The 24,215-nt window shown below is 36.3% G+C and overlaps 1 protein-coding gene across 3 annotated transcripts in view; it reads left to right on the top strand.

The window, feature by feature from the left end:
• The window catches only part of UHRF2 (ubiquitin like with PHD and ring finger domains 2), an 81,968-nt gene that overhangs the window by 4,225 nt on the left and 53,528 nt on the right, over positions 1-24,215 (top strand). For 2 of the 3 annotated variants that reach the window (XM_032845504.1, XM_032845505.1), the window contains exons 2-3: positions 1,803-2,036; positions 14,174-14,433. In XM_032845504.1, coding sequence (XP_032701395.1) covers positions 1,803-2,036; positions 14,174-14,433 — 494 coding nt within the window. The remainder of the gene's footprint in view (positions 1-1,802; positions 2,037-14,173; positions 14,434-24,215) is intronic. The other variant, XM_032845506.1, reaches the window with a different exon arrangement.

Here is a 24,215-nt window from a genome sequence, read left to right as displayed (position 1 = left end):
TTTTTTTGTTTTGCTGTTCTATACTGTTAAGAGTTTGTTTTTATCTTCTACTTGGACACTCATAATGTGCAATAGTTGTACAGTTAATCAAGTTGTACTTTTTTAACATTTCCAGACTAGTATGTTCTTACCTTTTTGGGGCAAAGGGGTATTGGAGAATGTCAAAAATGAAGGTGTGAATGTATAGGTTTTTGGCTCCTTGAATTTTTCTCCAGGAGTTCAGAATTAGGTAGAAGTTGTGTTGTTGTTGTTTTTTAAATAAAGTAAGCAGTGGTGTTCTCTAATCCCTGTAAGGGTTTATCTGCTTATTGACTTGGGAAACTCCTTTGGACTTACTTGGAATAAGCATATGAACCAACCTGTGGGATAGTGTCTGATTTCCCTACTGGGAAATTTGTGAATTGTTTGATCCCTTATTATAGTTAAAACTGTGAATATGTGTAATGTGTAGGATTGTGCTAGATGTGTTTTGGGACAACTTGAATTAAAATTATTTATTTAATATACTAGTAAGTTTATCAATTAAGGACCAACTCATTCTTCCCTTTGGTGGACTTCGGAAATATGGTCTTACTGTGTTTAGGGAGTTGAGAATGAGGATGGTTATTACATACAAAGAAGGGGAAAATGAACAGTGATTAAATTGGTAATGTTTCTAGGGAAATGCTAGTTTTGATCTTCAATGGAGTTTGGTTTTCTTATTGTATTATGGTAAAATGGCCAACGGAATTTTATAAAGAAAAAAAAATGGGAGACTATTAGTTTTCAAGGACTTCTGTTTAAAAAAAAAAAGGCCACCAAAACCTAGGTGGCTTAAAACAAATTTATTGTCTCCTGTTTCCAGAGGCTGTGAGTCTGAATGCAAAGTATCAGTAGTGCCATGTTCTCTCTGATGGCTCTAATAGAAAATCCTTCCTTGTTTCCTTCAGCTTCTAGTGTTGCTAGCAATCCTTTGTAAATTCCTTGGTTGTAGATAATTGCCTTAGTCACATGGCTGCCTTCACATCTTTGTGGTCAAATTTACACTTTTCATAAGGATGTCAATTACAATGGATTGGGGCCCACCCAATATGACCTAATTTTAACTTGATTACTACTACTGTAAAGACCCTATTTCCAAATACTCACATACTGAGATATTTGGGATTAGGACTTTAGTATAATGGGGTGGTGGGGTGGTCACAATTTAACCCATTGCAGAGACCTTGCCAAAATATGGGTAAGTTGCAAGATAATTTATTCATTATTCATCCTGGAAGACTTTTCATGATACAACTTGACTACCTTTACAAATGAATAGAATTAGAGAACTTTAGGCAAGTGGAATAGCATGAACAAGACCTGGAATTCCTGCTTGATTAAAAAAAAAAAATTGCAGTGCTTTAGAAACATAAAATTGTTAACTTAAATATGAACACAAGGTCATAAAACCACTCACCTTCAAAATTCACCTTTCTTAACAGTGGATTCAGTTACTATTAATTTAAATAAAACTTGGTGGGAAACCTAGGGTTTTTCTGCCTACATGTTGAAGTCATGTAAGCAATGATATGTTTTTGGTTTTGGTGGCTGTCTGCATTCCTGATAGCTAATGTGGATTGATTCTCAAGAATTTATTGAGGTCCTGAGATGCTGCTGCCATCAAAAGAGGCCATAAAGTAATAAGAATGGTTTAAGTATCACTAAATTGCTTTGCTATTTTAATAATTGGGCTAGGACATTTGGGTGACTAACGATGTGGAAAGATCAAGTTTTGAGAGAAGCATTTTAATCTTTTAATGTTTTTTATCCTTTTTTTCCAGTTGGAAAATGGATATACTTTATTTGACTATGATGTTGGACTGAATGACATTATTCAGCTACTAGTTCGCCCAGACCCAGATCTTCCTAGCACATCTAAACAGATTGATGTACAGGCCAAACCGTGTTCTAATAGCCCACCTAAAGTAAAGAAAACCCCAAGGGTGGGATCTTCTAGTCAGCCGTCTACATCAACTTGTGATTTTCTTATTGATCCTGGCATTGGGCTATATAAGGTATGTTGTCTTCTTTAGACTTGATAGTTGTGAAAATACAGATGTCTCTTCTCTTAAGGATGTTGCAAATAAGTGAAGATTGATTGTCATTTGAAAGTAAAGACAGAGCTGTTAATACTTTAACTTTTAAAAGTCTCACAGAATTGTGCAATATGTACTTTAAATGTATAAAATGTGTACGTACAGCCTAAAAAATACAAAACAAATACTGGTGTAATTCCACTGAAGCTAAGTAGAATAATGCCAATTCCTTTTTAAAGCGACTACCAGAACATATCTTCCTTTCTCCTTAAGGAGTAAACTACTTACTCTGAGTATTCTGATCTTTTTTGTTGTAGTGTTACTACTTTTGTTACCTCTAAAAAAATGTTTTGTTTTGCTTGTATTTGAAGTTTATATAACAATTCTTTTTCTCCGCTTTGATTCTCATTTTATTAACATAACATAACATATTTAATCAAGGATGAATAGATAAATTTGGGCTTTTCCCAGTTTTCACCTGTTTTGAACCTCCTTTATGTATCCTGGTGCACTATTCTAGAATATCTTTAGGAATTTTTACCTAGAAATGGGAGTGCTGGTTCACTCCCAGGATACTGCCAAATTGCGCTCTACAGTGTTCTTTTCGTCTGCTTGTGTATCACTGTGCTTGCTATTCTAAGTACTGTAGCCTAGTATACTGTTATCTCCCTAACCCATATCTCCCAAATCTATTACTATTTAAGGATGTCTTGGTGTTTGGCTTTTAAAACTTGCATGTAAAATTTTTAGAATTAGTTTGTCAAACTCTACAGATAAGTAATACAGGATTTGATGGGGATTGTATCTGTAGAATAGCTTGGAGAATTGACAACTCTACAATGTTGAGTCCTTCATTCATGGACAGGATAGATGTCTCCACTAACTTAGATCTTTGATAGCTTTATTAATTTTCTCTGCATATCTTATTTCTAGTGCCTGCATTTTTAGTGCTATTATAAATGGTTATCTATTAAAATTGTGATTTGTTTGCCTCCATATAGAAAGGCAGTTGATACATATATTGACCCTTGTATCTACCAACTTTTTCAAATGCTAATAAATTTTGTAGAAATAACTGAATGACAGTTTTGCTTCATCCTGTCCTATCCTTAAAACTGTTTTTTCTTAATTCTTACCAGTTGAGACAAATTGGGACCAAGACTCAATTTTTCAGAGCATTTTTAAGGCTAAAATTAAAAATTAGCTGAAGTAAATTACTTAGGAAAATGCAGATAGAGGTAATTTTTGATCTAAGAAAAAATGGAAACAAATCCATATATGTAGAATCAAAAAAACTGGCCAAGAGCTATATGTCAAAAGTACCTGGCCTAGATGGCTACAGTGATAAATTACCTTAAACCTCTAAAGAATAGGTAACTATATTAGCTAAATTGACCCACAATTTTAAAAAAGGAAAGCTTCCCATTGTTTTTAAAAACTTAATATAACACTGATACTAAAATATAACAAAAGCACACCAGTATCACTACATATTGATGTAAAACCGAAGTTATATTTAACAAATAAAATTATGACTATTTGTTAAAAAACAGAATACCTTGGCCAGGGATGGTTTGTAGGAAGTGGGATAGTTCATTATTTGGATTTTTTTTTCAATATATATAATTTGCAGGTATATAACTTTATCATTTGTCTTCTAAAATTCAGGTTTACAGCTTGAGAATTCAATACATTACAAGGTGATCACCACCGTAAGTCTAGTTACTATCCATTACCACACAGTTGACACCCTTCACCCATTTTACCCAGCCCTCAATATAGTAATATTAATATAATTCATCATAGTAATAAGCCAAAAAAACCAAATGATCTAATCTAAAAAAGAAATCCATTTCTGATTTTTTTTTAAAATCCTTCGTAAGTGGAACAGATAGAATAGATGAATTTTTTTAAACCATACCAGCATCATGCTTAATGGTGGGGAAAAGCCAGAAGCATTCCCATTAAAGACAGGAGCCAGACAAGAAAGCAGCCACTTAATGCTGTTACTTAACATCTTTCTACATGATGGAGATAGGCAGGACAACAACAAAGTAGAATTATTGGAGAAGGCAAAATTATTATTTGAGAGCACAAGTGAGCACAAGTAGGAAGGAGAAGTAGGCTCCCCACTAAGCTGGGAGCCCAACTCAGGGCTTCATCCCAGGACCCCAGAATCATGACCTGAGCCAAGTAGACGCCTAACTGAGCCACCCACGTGCCCCCAAATTTAGAATTCTTCATATTGAATGCCCACTTTCCATATTGTCTACATTGATACTACCCCTTTGAGTAACCAGTATTTTCTGTGTTGTTTTCTTCTTCTTCTTCTTTTTTTTTTTTTTTTAAGATTTTATTTATTTGAGAGAGAGAGTATTAACAGTGGATTGAGGGGCAGAAGGAGAAGTAGACTCCCTGCTGAGCAGGGTGCCCACTGTGGGGCTCGATCCCAAGACTCCAGGATCATGACCTGAGGTGAAGGCAAACACTTAATGGACTGAGCCACCCAGGTGCCCCTCTGTTTTCTAAATAAATTTGTTTTAGAACAATTTGAAATTTATAGCATAGTTGGGAAGATACGTATATCCAACTTCTGGTTTGCCCTGTTAACCAATACTTTACATTAATATAATACATTAGTTATAAATGAACCATATCTTCTTAGATTTTATCTAACATCCTTTTTCTGTTCCAGAATCCCATCTAGGATACCACATTATATTACATTAGTGGCTATACTAAATAGTTCTTGAATCTCCTTAGGTTCCTCTTGGCTGTGACAGTTTTTCAGACTGACTTTGTTTTTGAAGACCTTGACAGTTTCGAGGAGTACTGGTCAGATATTTTGTAAAATACCCTTCTATTAGGATTCATCTTGTTTTCCTCATCATTAGACTGGATTTACATATTTTTTGGAGGAAGACCACAGAGGTAAAGTGCTATTTTTATCACATTCTATCTAGGGTACAAACTACCAACATTCTATGTGCTAATTATACCTTAGGTTTTTACATCAGTAGTAACTTGCTGTACTGTTGATGTGAACCTTAATCACCTGGCTGATGAAGTAGCATTCGTCAGGTTTCTTCATTGTGAAGTTACTCCCCACCTACCCCTTTTTCACATTATATTCTTTGAGATAAAGTGCCCATATGCAGCCCACACATATGGAGGTGGCTTGGTTACAACTCTACTTCTTGAGGGCAGATTATCTACAAAATGTACTGGGAATTCTACATGGGAAACTTGTCTCTTTGCCCTCATTTATTCAGTTAGTCATTCACATCAGTAGGGATATTTTCCCCTGTGTCCCTTTGATATACCTCCATTATTGTGGGCGATTTTTGTTGCTTTTGTTAAAGCACTTTCAGGCACTAGAAGATGCATCAGGATCATCTTAGTTATTTCTTACCTCAGCCCTAGAATGGTATTAGAAACCAAGATCTAGGGTCTAGATATGTTCCTTACTACTACAGATTCTTATATATCCCTGTATCTCCAGTATATAGCCATCTATATATTAAGCTTACATTATTTTAACTTTCTGGTTAAGGGCAGTAGTTCAGAAGCTGCTGCTTTTAACTTAATATGTTTTAGGCAGTACAGGCATGAATTTATTTTCAAAGAGGGCCAGCTTATGTATCTGTAGGTCTGGGCTGAAGGTTAAGCAGTTCTAGTTAACCTAAATTCTTTCTCTTTAGCACAGGTGCCTGGGTGGCTTAGTCAGTTAAGCAGTGTAACTCTTCCCTGAGATGGAAGCAGTTCCATCTCAGGGTCATGGTCTCAGGCTGTGTGTTGGGCTCTGCACTCAGCACAGAATCTGCATGAGATTCTCTCCCTCTCCCCCACCTCCTGCTGACACGCTTGAGTGCTCTCTCTCAAATCTATTAAAAAAAAAAAAAAATTCTGTTGAGCGGATATCTCCATACCCTGCCATCTCCACCCTAATTCAAAAAAGCATTAAGAGAAACTACGACTCTCAGCAGATCTGTGCTTTTTTTCATTATTAGCACTTCGACTATCAACTACTTCTAGTACCTAACTTGTTAAAAAAATGTTTATTTTTGTTTTTTTAAAAGATTTTGAGAGTGAGAGAGCATGTAGGAGCAGGGGGAGGGGCAGAGGGAGAAGCAGATTCAGTGCTGAGCAGGGAGCTTGACACAGGACTTGATCCCAGGACCCTGCACTACCAAAGTCAAAGGCAGACTGTGTTACCCAGGTACTCCTGTTTTTGTTTCATTTTAAAGCAGATTTTATTGGGCCACCTGGGTGGTTCAGTTAGTTAAGCAGCTGCCTTCAGCTCAGGTCATGATCCTGGAGTTTGAGGATCGAGTCCTGCATCAGTTCCCCTGCTCAGCAGAGTCTGCTTCTCCCTCTGACCCTCTCTCCCTTCACCTCATGCTCTCTTTCAGATAAATATAATCTTCAAAATAAATATTTTATTTCTAGGATGACACAGGAGTGGTTTGGTTTTGTTGTTGGGTTGTTTGGGTTTTTTTTTTAAAGTAGGCTCCACGCCCAGCATGGAGCTCAACAAGCCTGAACTCACTACCTTGTGATCAAAAACCAAGCTGAGCTGAGATCAAGAGTCAGGTGCTTAACTTACTGAGCCACTCAGGTACCCCTGTTTTACTTTGTTTTTAAAGTGATCTCTATACCCGTTGTGGGGCTTGAACTCACAACCCCAAGATCAAGAGTCACGTGCTTCTGACTCGTTGGCCGCTCACCTCTCTGATACCTCACTTTTTAAAGAACCTTTATATCTCATATTAATATATATAGCACAGAGGTTAAGAAATTTAGCTTTGTCATCAGACATGCTTTTTTTTTTTTTTTTTAAGATTTTATTTATTTATTTGACAGACAGAGATCACAAATAGACAGAGAGAGAAGAGGAAGCAGGCTCCTGGCCGAGCAGAGGGCCTGATGTGGGGCTCGATCCCAGGACCCTGGGACCATGCCTGACCTGAAGGCAGAGGCTCTAACCCACTGAGCCACCCAGGTGCCCCATCGGATATGCTTTTAAATTCCGATTCAGCTTCTTCCCATTTGTACGAATATATTACGTTTTATATTGTCTTCTTTTCCTCATTTAGAAACATGTGTGAAATCTGGAACTTAAACTCTGAAAAGGCTATACAGCTTCATTTAACTTACTAGTTGAAGAGGCTATCAGATTTATTTGCTTTTTTTTAATGAAGTTCAGTAATTGTCATAGGTATTTGAAATTTTCACTGATTTTTATTTTTTTGAGAGCAAGAGTATGCATGGTTGCACATGAGAGCACAGAGAAGGAGAAGCAGACTCCCCCACTGAGGAGGGAGCCCAACTAGGGCTTAATCCCAGGACTCTTGAGATCATGACTTGAGCCAAAGGCAGATGCTTAACCAATTGAGCCACCCAGGTGACCTGATTTTTTTTTTTTTTTTAACATAGAAGTGCTTATTTCTGATAATTCATCCACTGGATGAATATTTGGTTACCTTTTATGTATTTCTACTAGATATTAGAGATGGGAAGATAAACAAATGATACTGCCCCCTGCTTTCACAGAACCTTATTAGCTATTAAAACTTACCTTTGGCTAACCTGAAAACACTTAGAAACTGCTACTTTTAAGTTTATTTGTTGTGAATGTTTTCCTTTGAGCAAGTCTGTGACTACTGTATCAAAATTTAATTTGTTCCTAGATCACTAATATTGGGAGGTTTTGTTGTTTTTCTGTTTGGTTTGGGGTTTTTTTGTTGTTGTGTTTTGTTTTGCCTTTATCTTGAATTCCTGCTTATGTCATTTGTGCTATGTAAAGATTTTCCTTTTATAGATATAGGGCTTTCTATAATTAAAATTACTTTATGGATGAGCAAACAGATTTGGAGCTTTTCCTTTTTGCCTAAAATTTTCCTTGGCCGTCATGTAAGTGGATACAGAAAGTGAATTTTCAAGTCTGTATTTCTCAAAATTGGCATAGGTAAACATTTAAACATTAAAAATTTTTAACATTTAAAAAAATGTTTAAATCTATTTTTTAATAATTCTCTTATTTAAAAAATAGAATTTTAAACTGAAGTTCTTGTCCACCATAATTCTTGTTTTGTGCTATTTGAGGTCTGAAATGGACCAAATGTTCCTCAGTTATCTTTTCATATGTTGTAAGAAACCGGGTATGTCGTTATCACACTCAGAGGGCCTGTGGAAGATTGTGCAGAGGCTGGGTACATCCCTTTCCAGGGTTTCTGGGAGGTGATTTTCTCAAACAAGGTGGCCTTTGGTATCTAAATAGTTCAGTTCTGGTTTGGGATGTGGAATCTTTGAATGACTCACAGCAGATCCTACTGTTGAAATGACTGTCATCTTGGCCTAAATTCTAGAATGAAGATAAATAAGGGTTTAGAGTTTAGATAAGTTAACTTTTTTAGATAAACTTTTTACATGTATTCTGATGTTCATTATAGGAAATAAAGGAAAGGGGAAACCCCTCAATTACTAAGTGGAAGTCATGGATATTTTAATATCTCCTATCTTTTATAACACAATGCAGCTGTGCTTCCTGATTTGGTACCTTTTTGATTATGAAACATAATAGACAATACAAAAAATAGAGCTTAGTGAAATGGGAAGTCAGTGTCTGTAAATACCACCAAATTAGGAAATATAAAACAGTATCCCAGGAACTTCCCATGGGCCCCCTCTTGACTGTTACTCCTTTCTCCCTAGTTATAACTAATACCCAAACTTCTGAGTAGTTATTTCTTCACTTTTTATTAACTTGATCCCGTCATTACCTCTTAATAACCTTTAATCTATGTGTGCATCCTTTATTTTCTTTCTTAAGTTTATGTAAATGGAACCACATTGTATTCTGATTTGTAAATTTTAGAAAAAACATGAAATGAGAGTCCTGTTCTAATTCGGAAATCTTTATCCACTTAGTTCCCACTTGCAAGTGTGTATTTCCTGAGGACTCTAGTTTCTTTTGTAACTCATTGGAAAATAAGGACTTTGTATTTTAGTTATTAAAGGAGGTAATATACATAACAGTAAATTGCTAATATTGTTACTAAGAAGACTATGGTATTAAGACTATACTGAGACTTAATGGGTCTTAAAATTGTACATATGTCTCCTTAGTGGAAGGAGACTGTTGTTTTCATCTGTGCCTATGCTTGCTAGTTGGCACATCATATGGATTTAGTTACCTAATCTCTTAATACACAGCAAAGTATGTTATTGTATAAAGAAGTTGAGGCTGAGACAGGTTAAATAATTTCTTCAAGGTTATACCTAGTAGATGATAAACTCAAACTTAAACCTAGGTTATCTGCAGAGCTGGTGTAGGGTTTTTGTTGTGTGTGTATGTGTGTGTATCTAAGTTAGGAGCTAGTTCTAAATGAGAGAGCTGGTGTGTTTTAAATGGAACATATAAACTACTTAGAAGTATACCTGATATAGTAAGTTCTCCAGTATTTCTTGGTATTTCATTTTTTAATGATTTCACCTTGTCTCCCATACTTTTTTTTTTTTTTTAACTCTCACCCACTTGGATATGGAAGATTCTTCTCTAAATGTGGCTAGATTCTTCTCTAAATGTGGAAGATTCTTCTCTAAATGTCATCTTCTCATCATATATATTTTTTATATAAATAAATCCAACTCTTCAGCTAACATTTATGTGATTGGGTTTGTTTTTAACTTTATCTCATAACTTCAGCTCAAATACTCCAACCCCATTGATTTTTTTTTTCCTGTATCTTTTACAATTTGACATCTTTGGGGGAGGTATTTTCTGGCTAAGGATGGACTTCTTTCTAGAGACAGTAAACAACTTGTCTGAGCCCTCCTCTCCCCTGTGGTGGTAGGATGGTTTTTATTTAAGAATTCAATTTATTTATTAAATGTAAAGAGATTTACATTTTTCTATTTTTTTAAGTTTTCATTTTATTTCCAGTATAGTTAACGCAGTTATATTAGCTTCAGGTGTGCAATAAGTCTGTTTCATGGTTTCTCTTTTTCTGTTGATTTTCTAACTGGCTTATTTCACTTAGCATAATACACACTGGCTCCATCTACGTTGTTGCAAATGGCAAGATTTTGGTCTTTTTTATGGCTGAATAATATTCCTATTCACAATGCATGTGTGTGTGTGTGTATGTATGTACATGTACCTCTCTATACATTGATTATTGAGGAACACTTGGGCTGCTTCTGCAATTGTCTATTGTAAAGCTGCTATAAACATAGGGGTGAATAAAGCCTTTCAAATTAGTGTTTTGGTATTGTTCAGGTAAATACCCATTAGTGTGAATACTTGATCATAGGGTAGTTCTATTTTTAATTTTTTGAGGAAACTTGTACTGTTTTCCACAGTGGTTGCACCAGTTTGCATTCCCACCAACAGTGCAAGAGGGTTCCTTTTTCTCCACATTCTCACCAACACTTTGGTGCTTCTTGTGGTTTTGATTTCAGCCATTCTGAGAGGTGTGGGGTGGTATCTCCTTGTAGTTTTGATTTACATTTCCCTAATGATAGTAATGTTCAGCATCTTTTCATGGTCTGTTAGCCATCTGTATGTCTTCTTTGCAGACATGTCTATTCATGTCTTCTCATTTTTTAACTGGGTTATTAGGGTTTTGGATATTGCATTGTATCAGTTCTTTGTATATTTTGGATACTAACCCTTTATGGATAATGTTATTTGCAAATATCTTCTCCCATTCAATAGGTTGCCTTTGAGTTGTTTCCTTTGCAGAAACTTTTTATTTTGATGTAGTCCCAATACTTTGTTTTTGCTTTTGTTTCCCTTAGGAGGCATATCTGGAAAGAGGTTGCAATAGCTGATGTCAGAGACATTACTGTGTGTGCTCTTCTCTAGGTTTTTGATGCCTTTAGGTCTCACATTTAGATCTTTAATTCATTTTAATTTTATTATTGTGTATGGTGAGAGAAAGTGGTCTAGTTTTATTTTCCATGTAGCTGTCCAAATCTTCAACACTGTTGAAGAGACCATCTTTTTCCATTGGCTATTTATTCCTCCTTTGTTGAGGTTTGACCATGTAATTATGGATTTATTTCTGTTTTTTTTTTTCTTCTATTCCATTGATCTGTGTGTCTGTTTTTGTATCAGTACCATACTGTTTTAATTACTGCCACTTTGTGGTAGAACTTGTAATCTGGAATAGTGATACGTCCAGCTTTGTTTTTTTTCCTTTTCAAGATTGCTTTGCCTATTTGAGGTCTTTTGTAGTTCCATACAAATTTTAGGATTGTTCTAGCTCTGTGAAAAATGATGTTGGTATTTTGATAGGGATTACATTGAATACGTGGATTGCCTTGAGTAGTATAGACATTTTAACAATATTCTTCCAATCCATGAGCATGGAATGTCTTCCCATTTCTTTGTGTCATCTTTAATTTCTTATATCAGGGTGTTACGGTTTTCATAGTACATGTCTTTTATCTTTTTATCTAAGTTTATTCCTAGCTAATTTTACTGGTTTTGATGCAGTTGTAAATGGGATTGTTTTAATTTTTCTGCTATTTCATTATTAGTGTATAGAAATGCAACATTCTGTACATGGATTTTTGTACCTTGCGACTTTACTGTGAATTCATTTATTGCTTCTAACAGTTATTTGGTGGAGTCTTTCAGGTTTTCTAAATATAGTATGTCGTCTTCAAATAATGAGAGTTTGACTTCTCTCTTACCAATTTGGATGGCTTTTAATTTTGTCTAATTGCTGTGGTTAGGGCTTCCAGTGCTAATTGAATGAAAGTGGACATTCTTGTCTTGTTCCTGAACTTAGGGGGAAAGCTCTCAGTTTTTCACCATTAAGTAACATGTTAGCTGTGGGTTTTTCCATATAAGACCTTTATTATGTTGATATGTTCCCTCTAGACCTACTTTACAGAGGTTTTTTTTTTTTTATCATAGCATATCATAACTTTATATCATATCAATGCAGTTCTTAATTTTCAACTGGATTACTATGAGATCAAAGAAATTACCATGGCAGTATCCTGTTCTCATGTTATTCATGTAAGTTGAACTATCCTCTTCTCCATATTCAAAACCCAGGCTTTACAAAGGATCTTTAATCTCTTGCATGCATTTTGACCCATTCAAATTTGGCATAATTCAGTATGTCTGTGTAATGTGCAGAATCCTTTTTTAAATTTAGAAGCATTTTTTCCCACCCAGTTTATATGCATTGTCATGAATGGTCAACTAGAGAATTTGCAATTCTTGTTTACAGTTGTAAGTCCAAGGTTGTTTTACTCTGCCCTACCTTTTATGAGATAGTAAGTTCTCTTTTGAATCTGCAATGGAGTATTTTCAGATTGCCTTATGTTTCTGTTACCTATTTCAGTATCAACTGTATGCCCTCTATTCTCTGCTATAATGAGTGCAAAGTGCTACATAAAACCTTACATTTTCATTTGCTGTGAAAGAGTAGTAGTAGTCTGTTTATTCTCCCAAGTATGATCAACCTTCACATTATTTTTTTTTTAGCTAATGTTGCCTGTAAGAAAGTGTCTTTAGGGGCACCTGGGTGGCTCAGTGGGTTAGGCCTCTACCTTCAGTTCGGGCTGGGGTCTCAGGGTCCTGGGTTCAAGCCCCACATCGGGCTGTCTGCTCAGTGGGGAGCCTGCTCCCCCACCCCTCGCCTCTCTGCCTGCTTGTGATCTCGGTCAAATAAATAAATAAAATCTTTAAAAAAAAAGAAAAAAGTATCTTTAAACTTATCAGTGACTATTAGGAAGAAAAGCACTTGTGTCCATTTAATGCATAGATTAATGTATATAATATATACTGTGTTTCATCTCTGATTTTTATCTTTTAATACCTTATTTCATCACTTAACCTTTGAAGTTCCTATTTACCTATCTTGTCATCTTCTCATTAGTCTTCCTAACACGGTGGCAAGAACATAAACCTCAAGGTTGATGTCTGCAAATTCTAGCTTTACATTTAATGAGCTTTCACTTGGAGCAAGTTAACTTGTCAGAGCTTTTAATTTCTTATCTTGTAAAAGAGGAATTATTAAGCTTGTTAGAGTTCAACAAGCCTAAAGAGAGACTTGCATTAATATATGGATATTTAACTTTTGAGTATAAACTCCACCCTGGTCCCAAGCTATACAATGCGTCAGAATTCTGTTGGATAACTTAAGTGGTCTCTAATACCCTCAGGAAGAACTAGCTTGATTAGATGATCATCTTGTATTAATGAGGTCTTTTTTCTTTTTTTATTTTTAAGGGCTTTAAAAAATGAAAAAAGCTGAAGGGGGCGGTCTCTAGGTCTCTTGGTTATTGCTCTTGAAAGAGCCTCACCTTTAGACCAATTGCCTGATTTTTTCTGGAGAGGTTTTGTGTGTGTTTGTGTGTTTTGTTTAACCACCTTCCACATTGTAACTCTCCTGATACACATGGTTTCTAATGCACTGTTTTCCTTTTGTCAGATTGCATGTTTTAGTTCTGGATTATCCACTAGACTTGAATACATCTATTTTGCATCTTTGCAGCTCTGTTCTCTTTATTTTCTCTTTTGAGGTACTAGATAATGCATTTGCTAGTGAATTATTAACTGGTAATAGAACTTACCCCATTTTTTATAGATGGGTTTGCTGGATTCTTCCCTTTATACATGTTTATAATTCCCCATGTTCAAGTTTTTTCTGCTACTTAACTGTTTTCTGTTAGAGTGACTATAAGTTATCTCTAGGATTCTGAAGAAATTAAGCAAATCAGTAACAGCCACAATACTAGGAAGTCCTGGATTTTCACTAAGTGACATTCTTATTTAATGACTTGCTGGAACACTTAGGTACACAAGAATGATACTTCTAAAAGTCTAATGTAGACCCAGGCAAGGAGTAATGAAAATACCTATTTCATTGAATGAAATTAGAAGGAAAGTTAATTTTCATAATAGTAAATAACAGATTTGACAGTATAATCCAAAAAGAATAGTTTTGATCTAATCTTTCTAATTACTTTAAACAGGAATAGCTGTAAATGTTGTTACCCGTGATAACTCTCAAAATAACTTGAGTTATAGTATGGTTTTTGAAGCAATAGATGAAATTAAGCTTCATTAACTAATTTTAAACTCTTTTTAGGTAAATGAATTGGTGGATGCCAGAGATGTCGGCCTTGGTGCTTGGTTTGAAGCCCGTATACGTAGTGTTACTAGAGCTTCTGATGGACATTCACGTGGCAAAACTCCACTGAAGAATGGCAGTTCTTGTAAAAGGACTAATGGAAATGTAAATCATAATTCCAAAGAGAACACAAATAAATTGGACAGTGTACCCTCTACGTCTAATTCAGACTCTGTTGCTGCTGATGAAGACGTTATTTATCATATCGAGTATGATGAGTAAGTGCTCATGCTATTGAGGACTTCATTCATATTTTTGTTTCTGGACGCAAAGCCTTCCATTTCAAGATTGTTTTTCAAATAATAGTCTTTCTGAAGAAATCTTTTAGGGGTCATATTCAGTCTGTTACCGTTTTAGTGGTTGTAACAAGGGCTTCTTAATGCTCAGTCATCTCTGGCTCCTAAGTGGTTTGTTTTTGACATCCTAATGCCTGGATTAAGTTAGTGTGTAAGGGTTTCTTTGTCTCTTCCTCTCTGATCTAGTTTTTGAGATTTTTTTGAGGGGGATTGTTTTGGTTTGGTTTTCTTGGTATTTAATAACATGTAGAGTAGTATAGCTATTAGGATGAAGTTGAAATGCTTTTAAATAACTTACTGAGAAAATTCACATACACAGTTTACTCATTTAAAGGGTACAATTCACTGTTACTAGTGTGTTCACAGGATTGTACATTACCACAAACCAATTTTAGAACATTTTTATCCCCTCCCCACAAAAAAACCCATACCCAGCAGTCACTCCCTTTCTTGTCTTCTCAATGAAATGTTTTTAGATGTTCTTTTTTAAAATTTATTTTATTTTTTAAAGATTTTATTTATTTATTTGACAGAGAGGGAGAGAGCGAGCGAACACACATGAGGAGGGGCAGAGGGAGTGGGACAAGCAGGCTCCCTGCTGAGCAAGGAGCCTGATGCGGGACTCAGTCCCAGGACCCTAGGATCATGACTTTAGCCGAAGGCAGCCGCTTAACCGACTGAGTCACCCAGGTGTCCCAAAATTTATTTTATTTTTTTAAGATTTTATTCATTTGTCAGAGGGACACTTGCACGCAAGTGGGAGAGGCAGGCAGAGAGAGAAGCAGGCTCCCCTCTGAGCAGGGTGCCGGATGCCGATGCCAGACTTAGTGCTGGGATCCTGGGATCATGACCTGAGCCACCCAGGTGTCCCATTTTTAAATGTTCTTGTGAAAACAATATTAAGAACTTGGCCTTGAGGGCTGAGATTTCAAAATTGATTATTTTTTTTTTAAATCTGTTTTCAAAATTCTAGTATAAAAGTTACCATTGGGGCAGATTTAGTATTTATTCAGCACACTAAAGGAACTTGTTATCACTCAAATGATAACCTTAATATGCATGGAAAATATTAGGCTGCCAAATCTTTATCAAATATAAGAGCTCAAGATCCTTAAATGGTTTTAATTTCTCCTCTCCCCCCCCCCCCCCAAAAAATCGTGTAAAAGACTTTGGTGTTAACCCAGATTTCCAGGATGCCTAGAAAGGGGTCAAAGGTATATCTCATTAGTCATTACTTTTCTGATACTTCCTATGGTGTGGCTAACTTGCCAACATGGCTTATTTCAAATGAGATCTCATACAATGAATAGAGTATCATGTAACCAACATGTTGAATGAATATTAAGATCCAGAATTGGCCAGAACTGGCAATATTGGTAAATTGAGTCTGGGATAGAAAGGGATTAGAGGTGGTGTGTTGACAGTAATCCGTCTCTGAGTTTGTGAATGTGTAACAGACTATTGAGGACTGTAGCTATCTGTATATCTGGTATCAATAAGTAGAGTTCTTGATTTGCTTTGAATTTTATTTCTTAGAGAATAGAAGAAGAGTTATTTGGCGAAAAAAAATATTTTATGAAATATCACTGTGAGAAATAGTGTAATCTTTAAACGGTAAGTGAACTAAGGCTTATTAAATTTTTAACAATTTTAGGGGACTCGGTTTTGGAGTGAGACTTTCAAGGGATAGGCCTGAGTTTGGTGTAATATTAGGGCACAAATCACTATACCTTAGCATGTATTTGGTGGTTTTTTTGTTTGTTTTTGTTTTTGGAAGGAGAAATTTGTCTTGATTAGAATAAAGGTTAATAAAAGAGTCTAAATCCAACATGCATGAGAAGACTAAGATTATTTTTCCTAAATACTTTTATGTGATAGTATTAAATGTTTCACAGCTGGCAACTTAATGATAGCTGAACTGTCTTTGAGAAATAAAAGATGACAAAAGCTTAAGTGGTAGGTGAATGTCATTCACATCTTCAAAAAGAGAAAAAGACTATATAAAACAAACTATAAAGTAAAATAGATGAGCTTTTGGATAAGAGTCTCAAGAAACAGAACGCTGAAAAGAATCATGACTTAGAAAGAATCATGACCCATTATGGATGTAACAAATCTTTCAAAGTTTTGTTCCTTATCGTTATTGGAAAGTAAGTTAAAAACTGTAGTAAAGTGCCTGTTGTTCTCAATAAGTTAATAAACAAGTTCTTGATTCTTGATTCCTTCGATAGAGGCTGCATTGAGGAGTGCTGTTGGACTGTGGGGGTTTTCTTGTTTTATTTTGTTGTTTTTTGTTCTTGTTTTTGTAAGCTCCAAGTGAGTCAATAGAATGTGGCTATTAAGTAGTTATAAACAGTCAAATCTCTGAAGAGAGAATCATCTGCCCTGAAGAGTGAGCAATAAACAAGCATTGGCCATCTTCAGTCATATAGTTAGCGAGATTAGTTAGAGATACTACATTGCAAAGAGAACTTATAAAGTTTAAGTGATTGGATTAAGTGACCCCTTAGATTAATTTTTACTTCTGCAACAGAAGTTCTCAGTTTTTTTGGACTTAAGCTTACTTGAATAGGCGTTAAGTACTTAAAAGCTACCATCCCATTCCCTTTTTGTACTGATCTAGTGTTACCATTTCCCTCAGTGAACTAACCTCATTTCTCTCCTGTTAGAGTAAACTGAAAGTAATCTGCTTAATTAATAATCATATCTCCAAACCCCTGAGTATAATAATATAATTTGAGCAGGCTGTCATTTAGCCAGGGCAGAGAGGTATATGGGACCAAGGAACCCCAAAAAGCCAAATAAAATCTTGTGGTAAACATGGTTCTAAAACATAAATTTGTTTTCCTAATCTTTATTTTTCCTTCAAAAATTAAAGATTAAAACCTTGTAAATTCATAAACAGATTGAGATTTATCTGAAATATTTTAAGATTTAAGAGTTTTACTGTTGGGCGCCTGAGTGGCTCAGTGGGTTAAGCCGCTGCCTTCGGCTCAGGTCATGATCTCAGGGTCCTGGGATCGAGTCCCGCATCCGGCTCTCTGCTCGGCAGGGAGCCTGCTTCTCTCTCTCTCTCTCTCTCTCTGCCTGCCTCTCTGTCTACTTGTGATCTCTCTCTGTCAAATAAATAAATAAAGTCTTAAAAAAAAAAAAAGAGTTTTACTGTTTGTAAGGGTTTTTTTTGTTGTTATTGCTTTAAGATTTATTTGAGAGCATGTGCAGCACTAGTAGGGCAAGGAGCAGAGGGAAAGGGAGAAGCAGACTCCCAGCTGAGCGGGGAGCCCCACTCAAGGCTTGATCCCAGGACTCTGGGATCATGACCTGAGCTAAAGGCAGACACTTAACCAGCTGAACCGCCAGTGTGCCCTCTAAAGGTCCCTTTTCTGTAGATTCTTTGACGGACATAGACTGAATTGTTGAAGGTTTCTCGTGAAGATCTTGTAGTTCATCAGTCATAAGGCCTAGATTAGGCTTGTCAGTTTTATGGTTCACATCTACTGCAAATACATCAAAGTCCCTGTTACAAAGTAGTAGTTGTGGGGGTTTTCTTTTCCTAATTGCTGTTTGATACCACTTGTCTTAGCAAGGGCTTTGTATTTTTAGAACTCAACCAATGTCATAAGTACTTAGGAAAAGAGTTGGTAGTAGGAATATTAAATTTATACTTAAGAGATTTAGATTCTAAGAAATTCTGAAATCTTCTTTAAGGTATTTTTTTTTTTGTTTTGTTTTGTTTTGGTTTTTGTTTTTTTAAGATTTATTTATTTATTTATTTGACAGACAGAGATCACAAGTAGGCAGAGAGGCAGGCAGAGAGAGAGGAGGAAGCAGGCTCCCTGCTGAGCAGAGAGCCCCATGTGGGGCTCTATCCCAGGATCCTGGGATCATGACCTGAGCCAAAGGCAGAGGCTTTAACCTATTGAGCCACCCAGATGCCCCCTCCTTAAGGTTTTTAAAACGTACCTGGTTAATGGGAAAGTACAGCATGGCTGTGAGAAGAGCTGCCATTTTTCCTCCCAAAGCCATGATTACCCGGGAGGGACTATGCCCAATGAAAGTGTATTTTTAGTGGTATTTTGGGCCAAAAAAAGGGGGAAAGGGATTCAGAAGTGAGCAAACATCAGGGTAATACAGGCAAGTATAAATCATGAAATGGTTAAGCAGTCAAGAGAAAGAACATGAAGTTTTCCCTTATTTCATAGTAAGTTTGTACTATATACTTTCAGGCTTTCTAAAAGTTGTATTTATTTCCATTAACTGCTCTTTCTATAGGTAAGGTATTTAAAGTTTAACACTTAACAGTCCTGAACATCTAAATCCATAAGGATGTGACTGTCATCTTTAAGAGTAAACACCCTGATGATGACTGAAAGTTAAAAAGTAGACTTGGGGGGCGCCTGGGTGGCTCAGTGGGTTGAGCCACTGCCTTCGGCTCAGGTCATGATCTCAGGGTCCTGGGATCGAGTCCCATATCGGGCTCTCTGCTCAGCAGGGAGCCTGCTTCCCTCTCTCTGTCTCTCTGCCTGCCTCTCCGTCTACTTGTGATCTCTGTCAAATAAATAAATAAAATCTTTTAAAAAAAAAAAGTAGACTTGGAAAGGACAGTAATTTCTTAAGTGTTTCTGGTAGGTTAATATCAAGGTAGTATGTGTATGGCATAGCTTACAACGATTTAGATTATGTTAAATCTTAGGTGCCAGATTCTGATGTACCTTCTTACATGGATGCCCTGTGATCTTTAGCCCCAGTGTTAGTTTCATTAATCCCAAATGAAGATACCAAGATTTAATTATGTAATTTGCCAAAGGCAAAATCTATTAAATGTTCTGACTCCAGAGCCAAGAGTTAACCAATATTCAGTGTTACCACTCAGCCTAAACTTGGTACATGGGATTGATAGTAACCTATGTTTCTGTTGTCTTCAAAGGTCAACCATTTTGTGACCCTAAAGACTTACTTAGACTTAGCCTGGGATTTAAAGCAGGCACCATACATCCAGCTTCTGTTGAGTTTAGCCCTAGGTATGTAAGCAACTGAGGCCACCATACTGAATTTAATCTTGACTCCTTATTTGGCTGCTTTTATCAGCAGATAAGGGCTAAAAATCTTGCCCTGCTTTTGTCTTAAGCAACATCTGTTCTCAGTAGATTTGGTTTATATTTCTTTTAATTAGCCTGACTAGTGTGTTTCAACTCTGGGTACCCATTAATTTTCTAGAACTTCCCTCCAGAACTTCTAGTATGATTGTTCTGTGGGACTCCCAGGCATTGGTGTTTATAGTTTCCCTGTGATTCTAACATGCAGCTGTGGTTGAGAACAGCTGCCCTCAGACTGGTGTGGTTCTCTGTATATTCCTTGGGCGGCAGCATCAGCATCACTTGTTAGAAGTGTAAATTTTGGGTCTCATGCCAGATGTAATGAATCAATCTTGGAGTGGCCCAGCAATCTGTTTTAATAAGTCCTCTGGGTGATTTCTGCTGCACATTCATATTTGCAGACCACTCATTGATAACCGCTAGTAAGGCTGGGCCAAAGGCAATCGACAGACACCTGCTACTAAACAATAATATGGGAAAAAGGGTTGATAGAAAGGCCAAAGGTGATATGTAATATCTGAGGAATCTGTTTGTCCTTATTTTGCACATGTCTAGGTGGTTTGTGGCTTGTTTTTTCCCATTTTGTTTTCATATAGACAAAATTATTAGAAATAAGTTTCTAAAAGAGTATTTCAGTCTAGCTAAATTATCTGTATGTAACTTTGAATGAGGGACTGTTTTCTACTATGCAGTCATTATCTGTACTAGCTTTGCATAGAAAGCAAAGTCCATATGTGTTTATGGAAAATTGATGTATTATGAGGTGTTGGTAAATTCATGAGTGGGGGAAAAATACTCTGTAATGGTCGAATATTTGTTCTGAGACTAATCCTGGTTTTCCTGTTAAATTAAGCTCTAATTTAACTCTATTAGGCTCTAATCTAATAAACTGTAATTATACAGTTGGTCCTTCTAAGAACTTTCTGAATTTGACCTAGGGTTAAACTAGATCTCAGTCTTCCCTGATGCCTTCTTGGATTTAAAGTTCACAGTGCACCTTTAGTTAGTCTTTTTCTTTTTCTTTTTTTTTTAAGATTTTATTTATTTATTTTGAGAGGGAAAGAGAGAGAATGAGAGAGAGAGAGCGTGAGAGGGGAGAGGTCAGAGGGAGAAGCAGACTCCCCTCTGAGCAGGGAGCCCAACATGGGACTCCATCCTGGGACTCCAGGATCATTACCTGAGCAATTGCTTAACCGACTGAGTCACCCAGGCAACCCCTTTAGTTAGTCTTATAGCATCGTGGGGGAGGGTTTGTGCTATGGTGAGTGCTATGAAGTGTGTAAGCCTTACGATTCACAGACCTGTACCTCTGGGGCTAATAATACATTATATGTTAATTTAAAAAAAAGAAGTCTTTTTTTTTTAAGATTTTATTTATTGTATTTATTTATCAGAGAGATAGAGAGAGTACAGGCAGGCAAAGGCAGAGGGAGAAGCAGGCTCCCTGCAGAGCAGGAAGCCTGATGTGGGACTCGATCCCAGAACGCTGGGATCATGACCTGAGCCGAAGGCAGCTGCTTAACCGACTGAGCCACCCACCCACCCCAAAAAAGAAGTCTTATAGTCTTGAATCCCATACAAGGTCAAACATAGTCTTGAATCCCATACAAGGTCAAACAAGTGAATTTAGGAATACTATTCTTGTTGGTAATTTTTTTCTTTATTTCTTTTCTTTACTTTTTTTTTTTTTTTTTTTAACGATTTTATTAGAGAAGAGAGAGTGAAAGCACACCCAAGAACTCTAAGCAGGGAAGGGCAGAGGGGGAGGGAGAAAGAATCTGAATCTGAAGGGGACTCCACACTGAGCACAGAGCCTTACTTGGGGCTTGATTCCACAACTGTGAAATCATGACCTGAGCCAAAACCAAGAATCTGACATTTAACCAACTGAGCCACCCAGGCGTCCCAAGTGATTTGCTTTCTTTCCTGCTTTATTAAACTTAGCAGTCTAACGTAGAGATCTTGATTCCTAAATTTTAGCTCATTTCTGTAAATAGAAAAGTAAGCTAGAAAACACCTGGTTGGATAAGGAAGTGTATATGTAAAGAAGGAAAATGGTTTTGGAGGTTTATTTTTTGTTTTTTTTTTTTAACAATTTTATTTTTAAGGAATCTTCTACACCCAACATGGGGCTTGAACTCACAGTCCCAAGATTAAGAGTCACATGTCCCACCAGCTGAGCAGCAAGGCACCCCTAATTTCTATATTGTATGTTAAGAATGAGTATTTTCTATAGTTAGGTGAAGTTGAAGTCTTTAAATCTGAGTAAATGTTAGCTAAGAGTCTTTGTAATCATATGCTCTGTAGTGTTCCTATTAAAATAGAAAAGTCAGTTTACCTCAGATACAAATGTTTTTGTTTTTACTTTTTAGTAAATTATTCCAACGTATTCTAAAAGTGGCACCTGGGTAGCTTAGATGGTTAATCGTCTGCCTTTGGCTCAGGTTATGATCTCTGGGTCCTAGGATCAAGCTCCTCATTGGGCTCCCAGCTCAGCAGGGAGTCTCTTTCTCCCTCTGTCTCAGTTTCTCTCTCTCTCTCTCTTTCTCCTTCTCTCTCGCACTCTCAAGTGAATAAATAAAAATCTTTTTAAAAATATTCTTTTTAAAGTATAGTAGCTTAATTTAATAACCATATAGTGTTAGATGGGGCTTGTAAGCGTTAGACCCCAGTTCACAAAAGCACATACTTGGAACCATTCTACCATACTATAATTTTGAAAGAAGCATGGTTATAAAACAAAACATCTATATGTAACATATAACATATATAGGGTTGTTTACATAATTAAAAAAATTTTTGTCTCTCCAGTTATGATGATTTCGCAGAACAGATACCTTGAACGAAAGTTCTTTTTGTCCATAAGTGCCTGTGTGCCTTTTTTTCTGTGGGGAGAATCCATAGCTCATTAGTGGTATATGACTTTTTAAATAGGTTAAACTGCTGCTTTTAACACAGTGTCAAGGCTCTACCATGGGATTGAGTCAAATGGAAATGTCCTAGCATCACTTAGGACTTAGAGTGTAACTTACGCTAAACTATAATTAAAAGCTCATCTGGCAAGTATCTTAGTATAATGTTGTCATTGCTTTCAGCATTCTTTTAAGATTTTTCAAGCTATTCTCAGCCTGTGTTGTATGTCTTTGAGTAGCCTTAATTATTGCATATAGAAGTCATTGAGCCAGTTCTGAATAAAACAAGTGGTATTTTTAGATAAAAGTTCCTTTTTCTATAAAGTAACAAAACTAATTTTCTTGACTGTATTGATGTACTGATCTATTTCTGAAGGAGTCCCCAAAATTTTTTTTAAAGATTTTATTGTCAGAGAGAGAGAGTAAGTGTGTGTATGAGCTCAAGTAGGGGGAAGAGACCACAAGCAGGGGGAGTGGCAGGCAGAGGGAGAAGCAGGCTCCCCGCTGAGCAAGAACCCTGATGTAGGACTCTATCCCAGGACCCTAGGATCATGGCCTGAACTGAAGGCAGATGTGTAACAGATTTAGCCACCCAGGTGTCCCGAGGAGTCTGAAAAATATTTTAAGCAACGTCAGAATGTAATGATTTCTGGGTTTTGATGGAAAAGAAAGAGTAGCAGATTTTTTTTTAATCAAGTCAGTGTTCTGTTGATTGTTGAGTATAGACAACAAGAATGAGAGGTTTAATTTCAGAACCCACATGCAGTAATCAGTCTGCCCCATTGTTACTTGAATGTTACTAATGTATTTACCAAAGACTTCAAATATTTCTTCCAGCTTTCTCTGACATGCCATGTTCTGAATAGATCATAATCAAAAGGAAGGCAGAAGAAGTTAAGACTGTCGCTTTGTCATTGTTCTTCTATTGTGTTATAAGATCACTTAGTGCCTAAAAGAATGACTCTATGGATTGATTTCACCTTTTCAAATTTATACATCCTCCCTTTACAACCATGTTTCCGAAAAGATTGGACAGCAGTGCTGTAGATTCATGGGGAAAGATGTTTAAAATGTAGATTCCAGAGAGCCCCCAAAACCCTTGGTACTCCCACAGGGGGTACTCCTGCGTTGGGTTGGGCCTGGGGTAAGGCCAAAGAATCTGCTTTTTTGAGTAAGTACCCCCAGAGATTTGTTAAGAATTCAGAGTAGTAGTTATTTTATAGTTCAGGCATTAGAATCAGAATTTGGTTTGTTAAGTTTTTTTGTTTTGTTTGAACTCCTGCAGCTTTGATTTCCTCATCTGTAAATATCTACTTGACCTGTTTTTTTCCCTAATAATCTTGAAAAATACCCAGGAATAATAGAATCAAACTTTCTGCATTTCATTGATTAATAAAGGCAGGTTGGTAAATACTCTTAAATATAGTTTCATCTTTGGCATAGGTATTTTGTAACATAAATATGTTATTTACATTATTAAAGCAGTTATCTACCGTTGTTAATGTGTTATAGGAGTGAGATTTATTTCCATGCCTACTACAAGCAGTTATAAATTAATTGTCTGAGTATGCTTTACATTGAAGGTGTGAAACTTAGTAGTGTTATCTGTTAGAATAAATGCTTTTTGCATTTGGTATGACATTAAAGATTTGCTAAACTAGAACATGCCTCCAGGTGAATGGTGTTCTTACTTAAA

This window comes from Lontra canadensis, unplaced genomic scaffold (assembly GCF_010015895.1).
Source record: "Lontra canadensis isolate GAN:19392208 unplaced genomic scaffold, GSC_riverotter_1.0 scaffold165, whole genome shotgun sequence".
In the NCBI taxonomy this organism is placed as follows: domain Eukaryota; kingdom Metazoa; phylum Chordata; class Mammalia; order Carnivora; family Mustelidae; genus Lontra; species Lontra canadensis.
Note: the sequence above shows the minus strand (reverse complement) of the source record. Positions and strands in the feature narration are given on the sequence as shown.